Below are 20,584 nucleotides of genomic sequence, written 5' to 3'. Positions count from 1 at the left end.
GAGTCCAGGAAGTCACTGCTCCCAGCCAAGAAATTGTCTAACCAGAACTTAAATGCACCAGAGCCAGAATTTTTAAATGTATTTGTATATTGTCCTGAATCTCAGAATAGTTATATTTCTTAGTAAAGTGAATATATCTGTTTCATTATTAGTATTTTACACGTCAGTTCTTGAACCTAATAAACACATGCAATAGAATGTGCTAATTACTCCAGAAGTGGATTTTGTTGCCTCTGGACAGACCTTAGCGTTGCATTGTTTGTACTAATCTAACCAGCTTCTGGCTGCAGCCTTACTCTGTATTTACACAGTTATGTAAGAAGCACAGGCCTCTCCTATAATTCTCTCAAAGAAAGTGAAGCACACTTCATAAAGCATCCATCTATTTCACATTACTCATGTTTTCCTTGTCTTTTTTTTTACAGGGAAACCCAGGAGACAGAGGACCTGATGGTACCCCCGGACCGCCAGGCCCTGAGGTTTGTATTTGCACCTTCTCAACTGGCTTAGTCTATATTGCACAGACAACATTATTTTGTTTAATTTAACTCTTTATTGAACCCATTTTTTAATGATTTGTGACAGGGGTTTCCTGGTGACATGGGACCACCAGGAGAGAATGGCCTTGAAGGACCAAAGGTGAGTAAAACAAGCATCTATGCCATATAGGTCTACAACAGGGTGTCCACAACCCCTAGGGGTCCGTGGAGGTACTGCATGGGGGAAGCAAAATATTTGGTTGATTAGACATTTTTATGTATTTTTTAATTTCCCCCCACTAATCTCAGTTTCTACACATTAACGTGAACAACATATTTTAGTAAAGGGATAAGCGATAGCTTAATATTCAATGCAAAATGACAGTGATAATGTATATTTATAAATAGCACTAGGCCGAGTTTAATATAGAACACATATAGTAGATAGGGGGTCCCTGCTTAATCTCTTCATCAGTTTGGAGTACTTGATGTGAAAAACAGTGAAGACTCCTGATCTATAGTAAAGCTAGCAGAAGCACCAGAGTGTTTTGAGCCACATGCAGATGTCTGCACGTTAATGGGCTCTTATCTTAGTTAGGATTTTAAAACAGATAAATGAAGCCGCTTAAAGTATTTAATGACAAACGAAAGATTTGGAGCAGATTTAGCAAAATCATTAGGATTCATCCTCTGGAGATGATGAAACTCTTTCCTAAACTTTTCATAGCAGTTCATCCAATCTGACCTGCACACCTATAGTACGTGACTTTCCCTACAACAACTGCGACAAAAAGAAACTAAAGTGTTGATACACCTTAATCTATCACCTTTTTCCCATCCAGGGAAAACTGGGGACCAGAGGTTTACCAGGGCCGAGAGGGGTGCCTGGCTTAGAGGTAAGACCATCACACGCTGCCCACATTTGAAAGACCCCAACAGACCAGGAAGGCATTAAAAGTTTTACGGCTTTTCCTTGGGACACTTTCTGTCTCCAAGCGTAAATCACGCTAAGGTCAATATCGTTTGTTTCCAGGGGGACGAGGGCCCGATTGGACCGCCAGGCCCAACAGGACTCGAGGTGAGTTGCTAGATAAACACCTGAAGTTGCTTGGCCAGCGGGCTTGTAGAGCGAGAACACAGCAGGAACCACTGCCGCAGCAAGTTTAGGGTCTTCTTAACTTACGCTCTTTCACCGGTAGAGCCATGGATATGTAAAAACAACATGCTCTACATGTGAGTTTGGTCGTAGAGGAAGTGTTTGGACTGTGCCGTGTTGTTTCAGTGCTTAGTTTTAATCGTGCATCCCTGAAATTTATTCTACCACAGTGAGAGTACATTTGAAACGTAACTGGGGTGATTGAGTGCCTCGTCATGTTTTGATTCTTGGTTTGCATCAGAGAGAATTTATGGTTAAGTATACTCGGTGTTTTGTGGAGATTCTTGCAGCTTGTCCCTGGATGATTAGTTTATCCACTCACGAAAAAGGAACTGCGTGCAGTCCCCAGTCTCGGCCACCAGGGGGTGATAACTGCCATCACCATGTTTATAGGTGGCAAGATTTATAGCTGCCATAAACTGCTGGATGATGGTAATGGCCTGCTGCATGTAGAGTAGAAATAGAAGATTTGTTGACTTTATATCTCAAAATACTGAATGAATAATGTAAAATGGACCATTTTAAGTCTAAATGTGCCTTCCAGGTTTCTCATGTGACTAGAAAACAAATCTTTCTCCCAGATTCAGGATTTATTTTATACTTCCTTCCTCTCTTTTCTTTCCTTCCTAAGTTCCTCCTCACTGGTCCACCTCCCGCCCGCTTGCCCGTCTTGTTCTCTGACCCCCTCTTTATCCTCTATTCAAGGGGAAGTGGTGAATGACTCCTTCGGGAGCTGTGAGTGATCTCTGGCCAGGTGCCACGAGTCCTCCTCCTACTCCTCCACCTCGTGCACTACCCGTGTTTTAGCTCAGCTTCTGTGAGCCGAGGGACAGCCCCTCTTTTCTTTTCTTGTCGCCCTCATCATGCATTTCTTCTTCTTCTTTCTTTTTTTTTTCTAATGTGGTCTGATATAAATCTAAATCAGGTGATAAGAAGCCGCAAAATTCCTGAAAGCTCCTATTAATTCTCATTTTACTACAAGAATCTGGTTTTACTTTGTGTAATTAAAATAAAGTGTCAGCTTGCACTGTCTTGCGAGAGTTTCCAGGATCTGGAGGGGGAGACTTTGGAATTGTTGAGTCACTCGTGCTTTAGGAGTTTGGCTTAAACGTTTCTGACCTGGAGGTATCGCTAAAAAAAAAAAAGCACTTACGCCCCCCCACAAACTCCCCTCTTAACCCCGGGAATTACTGTCTGTGTCAGAGGAACATTACAGTCCTTGAACGCTTTCGCAGCCTGCCAGAATGTACCGTCAGCATTACCTGTACGGGCCACGGCTCCTGTCTGCAGCATGTGCAGTCGGCTGCAGAGACGACTTCCCAATCTACTCAGAGAAAAGCAGATTTATATTCACTAAGAACTCGTGTTTGATCTTAACGATGCATTTAGTGGCAAGCGAATGTCTGTTTTTCCCCATTCATCATTTTATGCTGCGTATTTATTTTTCAGGGTAGAATGGGCAGAAAAGGATTTCCCGGGAAGGTTGGGCCAGAGGGAGTTAAGGTAAATTAAAAGACACTTGTTTTTTTGTTTTTTTTCTCGTTCGCCAAAACAACTTTAAAAAACGATATTCTCATATGTGTTTGTCTCCGCAGGGAGAGTCCGGAATCACAGGGAAAGTCGGACTCATGGGAGAAAGAGTAAGAAACACCGTCTTTGCCGCTTTATGGGTTGCATAATAGCACTTTTTCCACAATCCATTTCTATCCATTCCATCCATCCAACACTGAGTGTCTGTGTTTCAGGGATTGGTGGGTTTCATCGGACCTGTGGGAGAGGCAGGGCTGGCAGGAGAGAAGGTAAAAAAAAAAGCACTGTGTTCCATTTGTACATTTATTTTAGACGTCCTGCTAAGGTGAGTATGACGACTGAGTGACTTGCTTTTTTCTTTAGGGGGATCGAGGGGAGATGGGCCTCCCAGGACCGCCTGGAGAAAAGGGATCAACGGTGAGATGTGATGAGGAAGACGATTTCCGTTTGATAGAGATCGGCGTTTCAAAAATATTAAAAACAAAAAAACTAGTTGGGGAGATGTTAGTTTGCCTTTAAGGAAATCCTAGAAATGGTCATCTTAAACTAAACCGTGTCTTTTATTCCCATGGGAATATGGTGATGAGTGGGGTTAGGTCAATACCGCAGTAATAAGCTGAAGGAAAACGAAGGCACATCATCCAGTGGGCGACTTAGGAGCAGTGGTTTGGCGCTCGGCGGGATGCACTTTAGCGTAATAAATATTGGTTTAAACAAAGGAGGAATAATACCAGTGGATCCCATTTAAGATTTAATTGCTGATTTTTTGATTATTTTTAACGGTCACAGGAAGTTCTGACTTCTCCTTAACACCAACTGGGATTTGGTCGATTCAATAAAGAAGGGAAAAGAGCATATTCCCTTTCCAGACATCCTTCCCGGGTTTGCCTTTAGTCTGAGTGATCCCCGAGCAGAACAAGTAGCTTCTTTGTAAAGTATTTTTATCTTAAACAGACTGTCTAATGTATGTGACTGGCCTGAGTGGATGAGAATTTAGTCATCATCCTCACTCAAACAGAGAGGTTTCCTGCTGGAAAACTGACAGCCAGTTGGATTTCTCTGAGGACTTCACCACACACACACACACACACACACACACACACACACACACACACACACACACACACACACACACACTTATAAGGAAGTGCACGGGTTGGCCTGCTCCCCTCTGCTGCAAAACAGAAACAGACCCTCTGGAAAAGTCTGCATCACACAAAGTGAAGGGGAGCTGACCAGCTGACACCGATAGCTGTTAACAGACGGCTCATACTGTCGGCATTTATGTTTTATTCCAGTGGACGCGTGAGATCAGAGCTGCTTACTGTGCTAGAAGTTCTCGTATTGGAGTGGGTTTTATTGCACTCAGCTGTTCTGAGTAGCCTACCCGAAATAGCCCCCCTCCCATTACATAGTTATGCTTTTACAAATGGTCCGGCCAAAAGAAAAAAAAAAATGGGGGGAAAAAACGGAAAGCAGCCAAAGGTAGTATGTTTTCTTATATAAAGTCGTCTCCTCAGGCTGTTCTTATTCTATTCGCCCTTTGTTTCTTATTGTTTCATTAAATGTGGTTTCTAGTGCACGGGAGCAAAAGAAAAACCGCATATGTCCTCACATCTTCACTCCAGTACAAAGCATCACCACTGTGTGTGGTGAATCAACACAATGCTAATCCTTAGCTTTGTTAGGGTTAATCATTTGTGCAGCCTTTTTATTTTTGTAATCTGTGTTTGTTCGCCTGTGTGCATACGATAGGGTCACCCGGGGACGCCAGGTGAGACTGGACCTACAGGACCACCAGGAAGAACAGTAAGTCACCTCATTAAGTGCACATTTTGCACATTGCACCTTTCTTTTTACACGCATGTGACGCTCAATTGTTCTAAATGAGCGTGTGAGGTAAAATAGTGAGTACGTATAAAAAAACTCCATCCAACAATAACATCTAACGGGCTCGCAGACAAAGACTTCTTTGAGTCACTGTCTCTCGTCATGAAAGGCACCTTGTTAGGAGTCGTAGATGATAGCATGTAGTGTTAATAACCCAGTGTGTGCACTAGAGCTTTCTCTGAGCATTATGAGACCTGGCAACCTCCCGCTGAACCTGCATTACCCTCCCGTCAGTCAAAAGCCTAACACCTATAACCAATTAGAAGCTGCCCCTCTCTGTCAAACGGAGAGCGGGCCGAGGCCGAGCGCCGGTTGAATGTGGGGGCCACTGAGCCACCAAAACAAATATAAATATGGAGCTTTCGGGTGCAACAGGACAGGATTCCTGAGCAGACCCTTTAATTGGTGTGAGTGACAGATCCGACAACAAACCCTATAGTGTGTTCCCGAGGTCAGGCTGCCCCCCCCGGGGGTCAGCAGCCAGGGGGCTCTGCGCTCTGTCAGTGTAAACCTTTGTTTAATCTCTCTTTTCCTGTCTCTTTTTCTCATTCATCCGCCTTTTTCCCCTTTGTTCATCAGGGCCCTCCTGGAGCGTCTGGGCCAACCGGTACCAGAGGAGCCAAAGGCCTGCGGGTAAGTTTTTTTTTTTTTTTGCAGCGTAGGTGTTGACTGGTGTTCTGCAGTCCCTGGGTCATCGTTCCCAGACTTAAGAACAGATAATAAACTTGGCAGAAAAAAAAGAAGGTGCATGCACATTGCTTTCTGTTTCGTGTATACCCTGCTGTGTGTTTATTGGAGCTCTGTGCTGCTGCTGCTGCTGCTGTTGTTGAGCTTAGACTCGGAAAATCTAAGTGGGTAAACACAATGAAGTGGTATGAAGCTGCCTCCGGACTTATGTCATGCGTGTATAATGGCCACGGGTGCTTGCATAGCACATACAGACAGTCGAGGAACGAGTCCGTTTCGTTGCTTTCAGAAGTCAGCGCTCATTAAATTTCTGGAAGAGCTTCAGTGACTTAAAGCTGCTTCTATCCCGCAGAAATAGAACAATGATTTCTGGTTATTGGAAGGAGCTGTCGTCCGTCCTGCTGCATGAAATGCGATGTGGTTTGGGAAAATGTGACCTGGCTTTTCTGGAAGCAGATGAAACGGGGAACGGGATTTATGCGCGGATTAACGGAGGCTTTTTGATTCTACTCGAGCACTCGAACACGTCGTTCGCAACACCTCGAATGCAGCTTTGGCATCATTAATCGCGTTTAGCTGCTTTTTATTTTCCCCAAAACGTGTTAAACTCTTGAAAAGGGTCAAACTTTTATGACCAACTTTAACCATATTTATGTTTTCAATTAAACCTCCAGTTAATTAAAGAGAGTACTGCACACATTAAAGTCAATATATCACCATGTCATGAGCTAACTAGCTATGATGGTGCAGATAAAATCAATGTTATTGCTGGTCAGAAATGGTCAGTCAGTGCATTTTATCGTGGCTGCATTAGTTATCCCACCGATGTTTGTACAGTGTCAGGAGCAATCAGTGTTAGTAGTTACACATGTGCTTTTAAAACTTGTGTTTTCCCGGCACAGGCACAGACTGTGCCCATAACGAGGCGAATTTGTCGAATTCTTAATAGCGCCAGGATATGCCTGAAAAACAAGGAACAACAGCTCAAATGGTGCCTGGGTATATGAATACCATTAATGAATAATTCTGACATTAAATGTTGCCCATAAAGCACCGAGCTGCGTTCACGTGAAGAGGGAGTAAATCTGAACAAAATGACGACAGCGGCCCTAAATAACGTTTGCGGTCAGCTTTGAACGCACCTCCGCTCCTTCTCTTACGCTCTTCGCGGTGCGCAGATGCCGTTGTCGGTCATTTCCAAGAGTTTTTAACGGCTCGCTTTTTTACTGCTGTGGCCGCCCGAGCCAGCTGGAAAGTGGGATGAAATAGCGCAGAGCGTCTCTATCTGAAGCGTCCATGGGAGGCCTGGGCGCGCTCTCTAATGTCTCAAGCTGCGTTTTCAAGTAATACTAATGTCAGCGGCTTCCACTGCCAGTAAATCTGCCTCATGACTTACGCTGGGTAGGCCAAGATAAAAAACCAAAGAGTGCGGCGAGCCAGGAGACGTAGAGGTTGTTCTCTTACGGACTCTGTAAGCAGCTGCTATGCAACACGTGTGCAACCACACACGCGCTAAAATCCTTCTTTTTTTTGCCTCAGTGTAGTAAATAAACACATTCATTTGGGAGCTTATTATTTGTCTTTAGTGTAAGATGAGACTCTATAACTCCTTATGTCTTTTAGATGTTAGCTACTTGGCTCGAAACGCACATCCTTTGTCAGAAATGCAACATCTGGTTTCACTCAGATATGACATAGAACTGCTTTAACATGGAAATGTTGTGGAAACTACAGATAAAGCTGCATGAAGCTGGAAGCTGGCATCAGACCGCTGTGCCTCCGCTGTCTCTGAGTCTGCGTTTTATTCGCATATGAGAAAAACATTCAAAACGTGTGGATGTCAGCCAGGAGGGATCACCAGTCTTGACGTCTAAACAACAAATCCTCCTTTAATGTTTTCCACATTGAGGCGCACATTCGTCCCCTCATCCCTCCCTCTGCTTTAAATTGACGCTGATAATGTTTTGAATTTATGCTCCTGGTGGGTCAGATATTTGTGTTACGGGCTAGCTTCACTTGACATTCATTTCAATTCAGTTCACTTTAATACTTGGCTGTTTTTCCACGGGCTCGAAATGGATAAAATATGTTCCTTACAGATCGGCTAATCAGGCTATGTAAACTCAACCAGTGGGGTAGCAGGTACCCCAGACAGGAATGTTAATGAGCGGTGCTCATCCAGCTCTACGTATAATAGGCTTATTGCACTTCAGCTAACGTTGTTCTCCGTCGGCCAAGCTCCCACCGTGCCCAGTCATCAATCACTTGCACAACAAGGGCCCCCTTTGTCGTGGTTTGATTTCGAGTAATCCCGAGAAAAGTACAGTTAACCGCTTGTTATTTATAGCCACCGTTGGCTGATCTATACAGCATCTTCTCAGGGACGGGCCAGCATCCTCCGGAGCGGCGGATGAGGAACTGGCCAGGGTGCAGGTGCAGAGCAGATGGAACATATTGGGCCTGCGCCTGGCTCCCATTTATTATCACTGCTCACTGGACTAGTGGGCCCTTAAGCACTCTGGATTGATTTTGTTTGACAGTTGCTCCCATGTAATCTAAACAGTCAACCTGCTCTGACAGTGTGTGTGTGTTTAAGAGTGAACTGTACGCATATGTGTGCCCTGCCTCAGTGCCCCGAATGAAGAACTGAAATAATGCAAGATGAAGATCGTGCCATGTGTGACACACATTGAGAGGTTTTCACACCGGTGCACTGAGCTTTGCTTTCCTATTTAACTCTATAATAGTTTGTATCCGACACACACACGTCTCCTACGAGTTGTTGGCACCGATGGGGTCAATCCATCCTGAGATGTTTGTTTACACCGTGTTGTAGCTGTCTGGCAGTGTTGCAGTGACCTCTGTTGGTGAAGTGACAGCCGTCTTGTGTTTCAGGGAGCGAGAGGGCCCGACGGTCCAACGGGAGACTTGGGGTTAGAGGGCAAGAAGGTAAGGATGCTGGCATTCAATAAATGGAATCGTGCATGCATGCAAGAGTTAATAGCAAACCGTATTTAATTCACAAATGTGATAAATCTTAAGTGGGGAAAATGAACCCTTTGCAAAAAAAAAAAAAAAAAAAAAAAACGCAAACTGCACATCCTTTGTATCCACTGAGGAGTTGGGAAATTTACAATAACAGCAACGTATCTGGACTCTGGCTATTGCTCATCCTTCCTTCTCTCTGCAGGGTCCTGATGGTCCTCCAGGAAAAATCGGTTTCCCCGGACCACAGGTAAAGCTCTGGGGTGCCTCTCGGCTTCCCAGCTCCTTCCTCTCGTATATTTTTTGGTGCTTATGTTCCTCTGGAGGGGTTTGATTTAGAGGATAGATGTGATACCAGCAGCGGTGGAGGCCCGCAGTCAGAAACAACACGTTAAACTGCAGGAGAGAACTGTCGTTTCTTTTTGGGATTTGTTTTTTTTTTTTAACAAACTCGTGTCCCAGATGCACATGACAGTGTTAAATGATTTTGCACAGCTCATCGGGATGGTTTGAGTGTCGCTATTTTGCTCTGATGCCGTTTTATGGGGAGGCTTGTAAACCCAACATAATGGGAGTTATTGTATTACCTTCAGGGCAAACGCAGAGAGATGAAAAAGCAGAAAGGCATAAAATGACGTAAAAGGAAAGAAAAAGACACACAAAAGTAAAAGTCATTGCAATTAATCTTCTAAATGTCCCTTCTTTGCTGGTTTTTGTCTTTAAATGCAGAGCATGTGTGAAACATGAATCAAAAGCCCTTGTAAATCACCCCCCTTTGTCTTAATATGCTTTATTTTCTCAGTCAAGCAAATGAATGAACGTTTATGAACTCTTATTTTTACGAACCTCACACGGAGATTTTGACTTCATAAACTTGTCTCACACCTTCTTTCTTTTTTCTGTGTCCGTCTCAGGGAAAGATTGGCGAGACGGGGGAAACTGGGCCTAAAGGTTTTCCTGTGAGTTCATTATTATCCACACTGTGGATTAGCTTTGGTTGCTTATGGTGAAATCTACTACTACATGACTTTGTGTGAATGTAAGATTGTATTCTGAGCCCGGTGACCTTTTCGTCTCCAGGGTATCCAAGGGCCTTCGGGACCGCCGGGGGACAAGGGAATAGCAGGCGAGCCGGTATGGACTTCCTGCCTTCTGTTCACGCTTTGTTATTTTTCTCCTCATCTCCTCCCGCGTCCAGATATATTCCGTATACACCGTCTCCTTTTACAGTATCCTCACTCCATCACATCAAACTTTTCCTTTCCCCTTTTCGGAAAGTTTTATTGAAATTCGTTGTGACACCAAACAGCAGCTCTCTGCCCAGCCCTGTCATCTCCAACGTGCATCAGCCAGAAGCTTGTTTATGAGACATATTTTAGCATTTATTAAAAATACACTCGCCTGTATTAAATGTTTCCTCCGGGGCGGCCAGGAGATTGTCTCATCGCTCACACATCTGCCCGGTAGTGGCAGGAAAACGAACTGCAAGCGTGCTAGGAGACCGATTTTTAATGCTGCTTTTATAGAAGTGCAAAACTGCTGAATTTGCATGGGAATTGATGTCTTAATGGAGGCAGTGTTTACTGTGGGAGATCTGCTGTTCTTCTTGTGGTTTCTTTTACGAGCAGCGAGAGAACTAGATGCAAAATAGCAGAATAGGAAATGGGGCAGATAGCATGTGTGCCGGATTTAGCTCAGCAGTATTAGATACAGGCCCCCGGTCCCTCTTTGTTTTCACTGATATGAAGGAATCAGAGAGTTTCCTGTTTTCTGTTACATAAAACTTGGATATCTTACTCATCCATGAATTCAGTTACTTTATGGATCATTTACAGTTGCACTGTGGAAATCATGTATAAAATATGTGTTTTATTTATACAAAGTTTAGGTGCAATTAAGCAAGTAATTTAATTATGAGGCAAATGCTATATTTGACCATCCTTCCCATTTTCCATACACTGATCTGCCACAACATTAAAACCACTGACAGGAGAAGTATATTACGTTCACCATCTTGTGACAATACAATGTTCTGCGGGGAAACCTTTCGACCTGGCATTCATGTGGATGTTACTTAGACATGTACCACCCACCTGGACCAGACCAGGTCCCCACTACCTCATAGCAATGACACTCCAGCAGGATGCAGCCTGACATGGAGATACACACAAAAACGGTTTAGGAACAACACGAAGAAACATGAAGAACAGCACAAGGTCTTAACCTAGCCTTCAAATTCACTAGATCGCAAACTGATACAATATCGGTGGGATGATCCACAAAGGCCCCTCCACTCAATTCATAGGAACCAAAGACCCCCACTAACAACACGACAGGACACCCTCAGAAGGCCCAGGTCCATTCTCTGATGAGTCACAACTGTTTTGGAGGCACAAGGGAGACCTGCACAATATTAGGGAGGTGGTCATAGCAGAACTTTCAGTCTCCATCCACATCATCCAGAGATTCCCTTCTCTCTTTTTTTTGCTCATATTCAACTAGAAAGGATTTTGTTGGTTTGTTTTTAGTCTGATAAGTGTTGATTTCTCTAGGGATTACCTGGGCCACCTGGGACGTTGGGACTGTTGGGAGAAATTGGTCACCAGGTGAGAGACTTTGCAAACACACTCTCCAACACGCGTAAGCAGATTTTCCACATGCATAAGGAAAATCTGATCTCACTGGACCAACAATCAGTTCTTTGATTTTAGTATTGTTGTTAAGAGACATTCACCATCTTACTCATCTTCTGTACATTTTTAAGGGTCCTCCAGGTAAAGTGGGTGAACCAGGCCTACCAGGAGAGCCAGGGGAGAAGGTGAGGCAATAATATTGCTGCAGAGTTACCTGGATATAAGTTTTTACGTTATCAGGGCATCAGGTTAAAGTTTAATATGTCTCATTTGTGCGTCAGGGAGCCATTGGACCTGCCGGGAACATCGGAGAGCAAGGACTAATAGGACAGCGGGTATGTTTACAAAAATTTTGCATTTTCTTAGCATGTGGAACTGTTGTTCACTTCATGGGCTTATGTATGTATTCATGTGTCTCTGCATGCAGGGAGAGCCAGGCCTCGAGGGAGAAGCTGGTCCAGCTGGTCCCGATGGCACCAAGGTGAAATGATTATCTAAAATGACGTTGATATGTTGCCAACAACACGAGAACACAGATATAGTCCAAGTATGTAATATTAACTAGTTGTGATTCATCCTCAGGGTGAAAAAGGCGACATGGGTCAGGAGGGCGACACAGGCGAAAAAGGTGAAATTGGACTAAAGGGAAAAGAGGGACCACCTGGAAATCCTGGACTCACTGGCGTCAGAGTAAGTCACCTCTCTCTTTCTTTTCACATTCATTCACACGCATTTTTGGAAACTGTCTCTTTACTAAACGCTCTATTTCTATCACTGAAGGGCCCAGAAGGGAAGCCTGGCAAAATTGGGGAAAGAGGCAAACTGGGACCAAAGGTATGTTATCAATAACCAATTTCATCCTAAAATAGCTGACAACATTCACACAAAATCAGATGGAAATACTGCGGTCAGCTGTTCAGTAACCTAATTTTCCCGTGTGTTTAGGGTGCCAAGGGTCAAATGGGTCACCTTGGGGAGACTGGGTCAGTGGGGAAGACTGGAGCGCCGGGTTTTGTGGGGCAAAAGGGCTCCAGAGGAACCATTGGACATGTGGTAAAGTGGAACAGTGTTGATAAAAAAGTTTAAAATAACCACGAGTTTTACTTGATAATAAATTTAATTGATAATTGACACAGCATTTACTGTCTTTAGGGAGCTCCTGGGAGAAGGGGTCAGCAGGGGGAACTTGGTCCAGCGGGTTATGAGGTAAGTCTGTGTCTGGGGGTCACTGGGAATTAATCATTAAACATTATGGTTGTTGTTGGTGTAGTAATTTTACATAACGTGATTTGTGTCTTCGCAGGGTCATCAAGGGCCACAAGGCCCAATGGGGTCTTCAGGACCTAAAGGTGAAAAGGTACACCTCGTAACATGGATCTTTTATTCTTCCCCTGCATGTTGAGTTATATCCCAGAACCAGAGGAGATTTCCAAAGCTCAGGAGCTCAAATAATCAGGAATGTGCATGAATCATCTAAGTTTTAACTGTTTTGATTTGTGTCTGCAGGGCGAGCAGGGGGATGATGGGAAGGTGGAAGGTCCTCCTGGTCCTCCAGGTGACATAGTAAGTCACGCCTGACTTACTGTTCCTTCTCCTTTTACCGATTGTCTCCTGTAAAGTTGCAGAAATCGGATCATTTGCAGTGTGCTCATATATTTCTTGTCCTGACCAGGGACCTCCAGGTGACAGAGGAGAGAGGGGCGAATCAGGAGACCCGGGCTACAAAGTAAGTACCAGTGCTCCAGGTGATTTTTTATATAAAAAAAAATGTTTGTCTGGGTGCTCGCGTTAATCTTCTGTTGTTGTATTTAAGGGTCAAATTGGTGTGGATGGAGAACGAGGTAGACCTGGAGCCCCCGGACAACCCGTGAGTGTTAAAATGTGTTACACAGTTCTGTCATTACGTCTACAAATAAAACACGCAGGTTGTCTTTATGTGTTTTCATTCATGTAACTGTCTGTTTTAGGGACATCCTGGACCTCGAGGGCAGCAAGGACCCAAAGGGGCCAAAGGAGATCAAGTAAGCATGTGTATCTTTTTATTTATATTTTAATTGCAGTAATTACTAGTATGTATGTTATAATTGATGCAGCCCCACTCCTCATGTCTTTTACACAGGCTTGAGAATAGCTAAGTGAGCAATTAACTTTGGTAAAAGAGTTTTAATGGACTGATTTAACAGACTTCCATCAGTTACCATAGATTTGCAAAAACATCAGCAGTTCTCGTTTGACTATTAATTGCTATTGCACACGATAAGAAATTTAGTGAACAATAGAAATCAACAATCTTGCCCATTTTAAACTATTTTTCTCTTTCTTAAGGGTCAGAAAGGCAAAAAGGGCCAGTCGGGACAAAAAGGAACCAGAGGAACAGAGGCAAGTAATTGATTTTCCATATATCCACAGCTGCTTCAGTGAGTTTCGGTCTTTCATTACCAAAGGCAGATGTTTTGCAAAATCTCAGCCTTCAAAATTGCGCCTTTTTGACAAATCATCTTGGAAATGAAGCATAAACAAATCTTAGATGGATTGATCTAGAAAACAGGCGAGAACTGATTGTGTTCTCAAGTGAAAATAGACTCAAAGAATTCATTGGCGGAAAAGCCAGTAACATATGCTGAGTCTAGATATCTCTATTCTCCTCAGGGTGGGGTTGGTCCCCTTGGTCCCAGAGGTGTGGTGGGCCGAGAAGGACTGGAGGGTACGCCCGGGGTTGATGGAGTCCCAGGAAAAGATGGCAGTAAAGGCATGCCGGTGAGACATTCTTATTTATTATATGCAAAGGAGAGTTTATTAAGCTGCAGCCACTCCCTAGGGGTTGAATTATTCATAATACCACACAATTTAAAAGTGTAAGATGGAATCTTCCTCTTCCTCCTCTTACTTAAATGTCTTTCTAGGGAGAACATGGCGATGATGGGGAGGCTGGTCTTACAGGTAAACCTGGGTCACGTGGTAAAACTGGCGTTCCAGGACTCCCAGGAGATCAGGGGGGCATTGGACCAAAGGTAGGGTGGAAAAGAAACGTCTGTGTATCTTGGTGTGACAGTAGCAATGTTGATCCCACTCACATTTGATTGATTGATTGACTCATCAATCCAGGGTGAGCGGGGTCTTCGTGGCCAGAGCGGGCCCCCAGGAAAAAGAGGCTTCAAAGGTGGAATGGGACTACCAGGGCTACAGGGAGACCAAGGACCGAAAGGACAACCTGTACGTATCTGCAGCACATGCATATTTAAATAATAAAATGTGGAGATGGCTTATTTTATTTTATTTTTTTATTCTTGTCTCCGTTCTTTTGCAGGGTGACACAGGGGAGCAAGGTTTTCCAGGAATTCTTGGTGTTTTTGGACCAAGGGTACGGACATCACTGCACGGATACACACGGAGAGGCAGCTGCACACATAGCTACAGATATAGGCAAATATATGAAATAAAACTGGAATAAGACAATGTTTCGGTTCTGAATGTTTTTTAGTGATTTAACCAGGAAGGTGATTTTCTCCGATTAGATCTCGTTGTTGTTCAGGTCTAGTCTGGTCATTGTAACACCTGGCCCTGACCACTCCGTGCTTGTCTCTTTTGACAGTAATTACATGTTGTCTTGCACAAGTATGTCTGTTTTATTATGACATAACTACACGTCACATTTTACACACACACACACACATCAAAGAAACTAACATTAGCGGATGCATGGCTTTTCAGAAGGGGAGCTTTGCCAGTTGCTTTTACAGGACAGCTTTAGCACATTGTCCCTAAGCCTTCCTCAATTACAGGCTGTTCCCTCTCCCATCACAAGATCCCATTTCTAAACAACACTTTGAAGGATGCCAGCAAAGTCTCTCTTCTCTTCCCGCTCATAATTTGTTCCTTAAAATCACCGCTGGAACTGTCGGTAAACACTTAAGTTTTAAGCGTTTTAGAATATTAAATATTAACAGTCTGTTGATCCTTCTTGAATGTGAAGAAAAAAAATCCTTTGTGCACAAAAAAACAAAACTCTTCATCTCTGGGTTGTGTGGACATGAAGATCTATTGCATTTTACCCAAAGCCAAAATGTGCGAGCACAGCTGGAAACATTGTCCTCGATGTGGAAACACTGAGTAGATGTCAGATGTTCTACGTTGAGGCACAGTTACAGATGAAGACGTTTTTACAAAACTGACAGCTAGTTGGACAGGTGCATGAAGATGCTTGATGACTTGGTTTATTTTTCAGGGTCCTCCAGGAGACTTTGGGCCCAAGGGCATACGGGGACCGAAGGGGCCACCGGGTGCAATGGTAAGAAGACTCAGATGATCTAGATTAGGCTGATGAAACGCTCTGGACCACCTATTTCATTCCCTGTTTCTCTTCATCAGGGCAGAGGAGGAGTCATCGGGCCTGAAGGAATTATTGGTCCCAGTGGAAGTGCAGTATGTATAACACTTGAGAGGAGCTGTATCTAATATTTGTCTGTGCTCTTATTCTTCTGCATATTAACTGTTTACGTTTCCTTAACAGGGTCCTCGAGGGGAGAAGGGCAATCGTGGAGAGACTGTAAGTCCTCTTGACCTCCTACCATGTTTATACTTCCCTTTTTTTTTGCGTTTTATCTGCTGCGCGTCAAGCAGAATTTATAATAATAATAATAATAATATCCATGCTGAAAATATGTCTTTTCTCTCTCTGAACAGGGATTTCAAGGTCCAAGGGTATGTTTGCATAGTTTTTTCTGTTGATACAAGTGCCTCGGAGTTTACTGTTTGAGAGCCTAGAAGTTCATACTGCATGTATGTTTTTCTTCTTTATTAGGGATCTCCTGGACCTCGTGGACCCCCTGGACGTCCAGTAAGTTTTCCATCTTCTTAAATTTGATCAAATGTTCCCGTTCATGAAAGTTCACGTCTAAACAACTGCTATTATTTCTTTATTTTTATTTTTTTTAGGGTCCACCGAGCATCCCTCCATTATTTGTAAGACTTATATTTTGCTATTTTATTCAAAATACACTGTAACACAATATCCAGAAAGAAACAATGGGCTGATTGAATAAGTCATTGTTTCTGCTACAGAAAGAAGAAGGTCTCTTGTATTTGGATTCACCCACATCACTCAGGACTGAGGTTGGTGGATTGTGAGGTTAAAAGTTCAATAGAATAATCCTTTAGTGTGTTCAAACTGGAGACACTTGTGTGTTTTTTTTTTTTTTTTGTTCTGTCCGCCAGAATAAACCAGTGATGGACCTGCCTATGCTGGACCAGGGCGCAGAGATCTTTAAGACCCTCCACTACCTCAGTAACCTGATCCAGAGCCTGAAGAACCCACTGGGCACTCGGGACAACCCTGCCCGCATCTGCAGGGACCTGCGCAGCTGTGAACAGAAGTTAAATGATGGTGAGGAACGTTGTGCTAGGGGGTCTGTGACGCCTAGGGGGTCTGTGGAGGTACTGTCAATCTAAGCATCTGTACACAGTAGGCCCTGCCCCTATCGCTGCTGAGCCAATCATAAGGCCACATATTATGCGCTGACTCTGTCAATTTACCTGCAATTGGCTGAGAACCTATTCAGTCCCTAAGTGAAATACAGAAGCATGCTGCAATATTAGCAGAAGAGAAGCGTTACGGTTAAGGTTAGTGTTAGGGTTAGCACTAGTTTAATATAAAATAAGAACATTGAAGACCCCTGTGCTAGATGCAAAGAGGGTGAGCAGTAATATGTTTGGATAGACGATTGATCCCAAATCTGTTTGCACTTTCAGGCACTTACTGGATTGATCCCAACTTGGGTTGCTCATCAGATACAATAGAAGTCACCTGCAACTTTACCGGAGGTGGACAGACTTGCCTGAAACCAATAACAGCATCCAAGGTACTTAAGACATAACAACAGCACAAACGACATCTGTAACCTCTACGTGGTTATAAATTGTGGACAACAGTACATTTTACACGGTTGAGCACAAAGCAGACTTTTTCTCCTTCTCATTTTTGACATGTTTGAGCAGCCAACAATCAGTGTCGGCCGCGTCCAAATGAACTTCCTGCACCTGCTGAGCTCAGAGGCCGTGCAGCACGTCATCATCCACTGCCTGAATGTCTCGGTTTGGAGGACAGCTGAGGATCAGCCGGTTGCTCAGGGGTCTGTGAGATTCAAGGCCTGGACCGGGGAGGTGTTTGAGGTGGGAGGAGAGCTCGAGCCAGAAGTCTTGGAGGATTCCTGCTGGGTAAGAAAAGGACCTTAAATATGTGAACTTCAGGCATTCATAACAAAAAAATTATATAATATTCATGTTTTCCACTTTTAGATAAAAGATGGGCGCTGGCACCAGACCCACTTTGTGTTCCACTCTTTGGACCCCACCTTGCTCCCTGTGGTTGACATCTACAGCCTCCCAAAAACTAGTCCTGGCTCGCATTACCACCTAGAAGTAGGTCCTGTGTGCTTCCTGTGAGGGCTGCAGTGTAAGTCCTCTGAGCATGGAGGGGATGGACAACCAACCCCTGCTAGACACATCCATGCCGGCGTGGAGATCGGAGCCTCCTCCTCCAAATCATGGCCAAACACTGTCCAAGCAAGAAACAAAAAAAAAAAAGAAAAAAGGCCCCAAACAGATCATGCTTCGTACCGCCAAACTCCCGTTGGACTGCAGACACAGAGGGAGGAAGCACGGGGGGGAGGCGCTGTGGGGACAACGAAGAGCCGAGGAGGAGCAGGGGAGTTCTTGCACTAATGGCTTCTCAGTATGGCAAAGGCTTCTTCAAGCTCACCAAGAAGGATCTCCACATGTATGCCTGCATGGAGGGGAAATTAAAAAAAAAAAAGGCTCTCTGCCAACTAATCTCTCCAGAACATTGCTAAGTGAAGGGAGAACAAGGCCAAGTTAATCAGTGGACGTTGCAGTAACTTATTTTGTATACAGTCTGTATACTGTGTGTACTTTTTTTTTTTTTTTTTGTTTTGTTTTGGAAATACCAGGAATTAAATTCTGTCAGAGAAGAGGAATTAACGTAAATGGGATCACTTAAATGTACATAGATAAATATATATGCTTATTATTAACTTTTATACATGTATATCTTATGTAAAGAAATAATCTTTAAGTGCAATAGAAAAACGAGAAGATAATTTGATATTTTTAAAAGAAAACTTATACGGAAGGATTTTTCAGGGGTGCCATTTTTATTTACCTTTGGTCCTCATCTCACAAATCTTGCATAGGTGAATTCATCCAGAGGAAGATTCGTTTGCTTAAATTGAGCAGAAAAACTATTTAAACTTGCGCCCCAAGTGGGAGACTTTCGGTTTCCTCCCCGACGTTGGGGGGGAGACCGGGGGCAACCAGTCAGCTCTCAATAAGTTCCATCTGAAGCCACAAACGGTCGCACGAAAACCAGCCCACGTGGAGAAAGTCAGCGTATTAATTACATTACTGAACCGGATGCCACTGATTATTTAGGGGAGAATTAGATGAAGATTAAGGGTCAGATTGAGGAAGACTATGGAGCTCTAGTTTTCAGTAGTGTTTTACTAAATCCTCTGTAACTGTGGAGTGTGAAAATTAGTTCTTTGTTTCCTTACTTATTAAAAAATAAATAAATAAATAAATAGAAGATAGGTGTTGTTGTTTAACCAGTGCCACATGGGATTGGGAATCTCTCTCACAGTAAACAGGCTGCAGGCAAAGGTAAAAGAGAACTGAGCCACAAGGGAGAAAAGAGTTTGGGTACAGAAATCCAAATAAAACCTACAGCTTTTGTCCCATCCTCCCTCGAATGCACGGTGCTAAGAAATTTATCGAAGGTGCTAACCATAGTGCTGTTATTACACCACTTTGCTTAAATATTCAGATTTTTTTTTCTTTTTCTTTTTTTTTTTATAGTGCATGCTTGCTTGGAAAAAAGCCCACAATAAACACATTGCCATAGCTTCATAATGCACTATAACGGTAATATCACATCCACATAGTTCCCTACAAGTAAAATAAAAATATTGTTTTGCTCAGTGCTGCAATCTATTGCAAATGAAATAAATTAAAATATATTAGAAACCATTAAACCTACAAACTGATTTATGCTATTCTGTCCAGTATAAATCACGGAGTTGAATCCTTTTTTTTCTTTTTTTTTTAAGAATAAAATTTTCTTTTTATTCTGTACAAAGTCTCCCCCTCCCAACAGCTGTATGTAATATTTCTTAGAAAACAGACAACTAGTGGAGGTAGTTTTAATTAAATAAAACATTTCTTTGTTGTAGCTGAACACAAGTGTGTATAATTGTGTAAACCTTGCTGTATACAGTGGATCCCCTCTTGCTAATTTAATGTTATTTAATGTTGTTACCGTGGTTGCCAACTGAGCAAATTTCTGTTGGTTGAAGCAATACTACTCTTTCTGACAATTTATATATCAGTTGTCCCAACTGGTCTTGGAGTTTATAGATTTTTCTTTCTTTTTTTAATGTGTAAATTTGGGGCTCCAGAGAACAAATTTATTGCAATGTTAATTCTTTTATTTTTTTAATTTTTGTTATGTTGTTTTTTTTTTCCTCTATGATAACCAACCATGTACTGTACCACGACTGTGCTATACTATAACTTGTGTTTTAAAGAATTATGCAAATATGTGAACTTCTTTCTTTTTTTGTAAATCTGTTCCAAGACATTAAAACAAGCTAAGAATACCTCACAGTTTTACACAGGGCTTGGAGCAAAGATTTTATATTGCTTTTTATAATTACAACCTGTTTGGAAAATATCAGCCAAATACAGCAAGTCGTCATTTTTCGGTGCAAGACCATTTCTTGTGCCTTCATCCTTAATCTGTCTACTCTTTTAGTCATTGTTCGGTGTCCATTTGTTCAATAAATACTTTTAATTTGTGTGCGGATTTTTACTTTTTACCCCTTAAATACACACAAACCACAAAATATGCAGCATATGTACAATAATTGGTTAAAAACAGATTAAGAAAAACACTTTTAGCATTGGTTTGTCTGATAGTGATGAAAAGGCTCAACTAATAGTTAGATAGTGAAACTCTGCGTGTATGGTTTCATATGGTTACCAGATGTCAGTAATGATTGGTTGCACAACACTGCTATAATTAAACAGACACATAGTGTTCACATTGCTGTACAACTTCAAACAGGTGTATTATTTTCCACAAGGTGACACGAGGCTATAAACACCATCACCAGCTGACGTACGGCATTCAGACTGGAGCGTAGTTTTCCGAG

At 42.9% G+C, this 20,584-nt stretch overlaps 1 protein-coding gene across 1 annotated transcript in view; it reads left to right on the top strand.

Moving 5' to 3' along the window:
• The window catches only part of col27a1a (collagen, type XXVII, alpha 1a), a 60,377-nt gene extending 40,150 nt beyond the window's left edge, over positions 1–20,227 (top strand). The window contains exons 19-61 of the mRNA XM_047570237.1: positions 426–479; positions 586–639; positions 1,322–1,375; positions 1,513–1,557; positions 3,085–3,138; positions 3,231–3,275; positions 3,381–3,434; positions 3,529–3,582; positions 4,921–4,974; positions 5,635–5,688; positions 8,638–8,691; positions 8,933–8,977; positions 9,642–9,686; positions 9,808–9,861; positions 11,280–11,333; positions 11,492–11,545; positions 11,642–11,695; positions 11,788–11,841; positions 11,943–12,050; positions 12,141–12,194; positions 12,306–12,413; positions 12,513–12,566; positions 12,664–12,717; positions 12,867–12,923; positions 13,033–13,086; positions 13,174–13,227; positions 13,328–13,381; positions 13,686–13,739; positions 14,010–14,117; positions 14,264–14,371; positions 14,466–14,573; positions 14,668–14,721; positions 15,586–15,648; positions 15,729–15,782; positions 15,871–15,906; positions 16,044–16,061; positions 16,162–16,197; positions 16,296–16,322; positions 16,422–16,472; positions 16,575–16,743; positions 17,109–17,218; positions 17,355–17,573; positions 17,655–20,227. Of these exons, the coding sequence (XP_047426193.1) occupies positions 426–479; positions 586–639; positions 1,322–1,375; positions 1,513–1,557; positions 3,085–3,138; positions 3,231–3,275; positions 3,381–3,434; positions 3,529–3,582; positions 4,921–4,974; positions 5,635–5,688; positions 8,638–8,691; positions 8,933–8,977; positions 9,642–9,686; positions 9,808–9,861; positions 11,280–11,333; positions 11,492–11,545; positions 11,642–11,695; positions 11,788–11,841; positions 11,943–12,050; positions 12,141–12,194; positions 12,306–12,413; positions 12,513–12,566; positions 12,664–12,717; positions 12,867–12,923; positions 13,033–13,086; positions 13,174–13,227; positions 13,328–13,381; positions 13,686–13,739; positions 14,010–14,117; positions 14,264–14,371; positions 14,466–14,573; positions 14,668–14,721; positions 15,586–15,648; positions 15,729–15,782; positions 15,871–15,906; positions 16,044–16,061; positions 16,162–16,197; positions 16,296–16,322; positions 16,422–16,472; positions 16,575–16,743; positions 17,109–17,218; positions 17,355–17,573; positions 17,655–17,801 (2,895 nt within the window). The 3' untranslated portion in view covers positions 17,802–20,227. The remainder of the gene's footprint in view (positions 1–425; positions 480–585; positions 640–1,321; positions 1,376–1,512; positions 1,558–3,084; positions 3,139–3,230; positions 3,276–3,380; positions 3,435–3,528; positions 3,583–4,920; positions 4,975–5,634; positions 5,689–8,637; positions 8,692–8,932; positions 8,978–9,641; positions 9,687–9,807; positions 9,862–11,279; positions 11,334–11,491; positions 11,546–11,641; positions 11,696–11,787; positions 11,842–11,942; positions 12,051–12,140; positions 12,195–12,305; positions 12,414–12,512; positions 12,567–12,663; positions 12,718–12,866; positions 12,924–13,032; positions 13,087–13,173; positions 13,228–13,327; positions 13,382–13,685; positions 13,740–14,009; positions 14,118–14,263; positions 14,372–14,465; positions 14,574–14,667; positions 14,722–15,585; positions 15,649–15,728; positions 15,783–15,870; positions 15,907–16,043; positions 16,062–16,161; positions 16,198–16,295; positions 16,323–16,421; positions 16,473–16,574; positions 16,744–17,108; positions 17,219–17,354; positions 17,574–17,654) is intronic.
• The last annotated feature ends 357 nt before the right edge of the window (positions 20,228–20,584 follow it).

This window comes from Mugil cephalus, chromosome 19 (genome assembly GCF_022458985.1).
Source record: "Mugil cephalus isolate CIBA_MC_2020 chromosome 19, CIBA_Mcephalus_1.1, whole genome shotgun sequence".
NCBI classification, from domain to species: Eukaryota; Metazoa; Chordata; class Actinopteri; order Mugiliformes; family Mugilidae; genus Mugil; species Mugil cephalus.
Note: the sequence above shows the minus strand (reverse complement) of the source record. Positions and strands in the feature narration are given on the sequence as shown.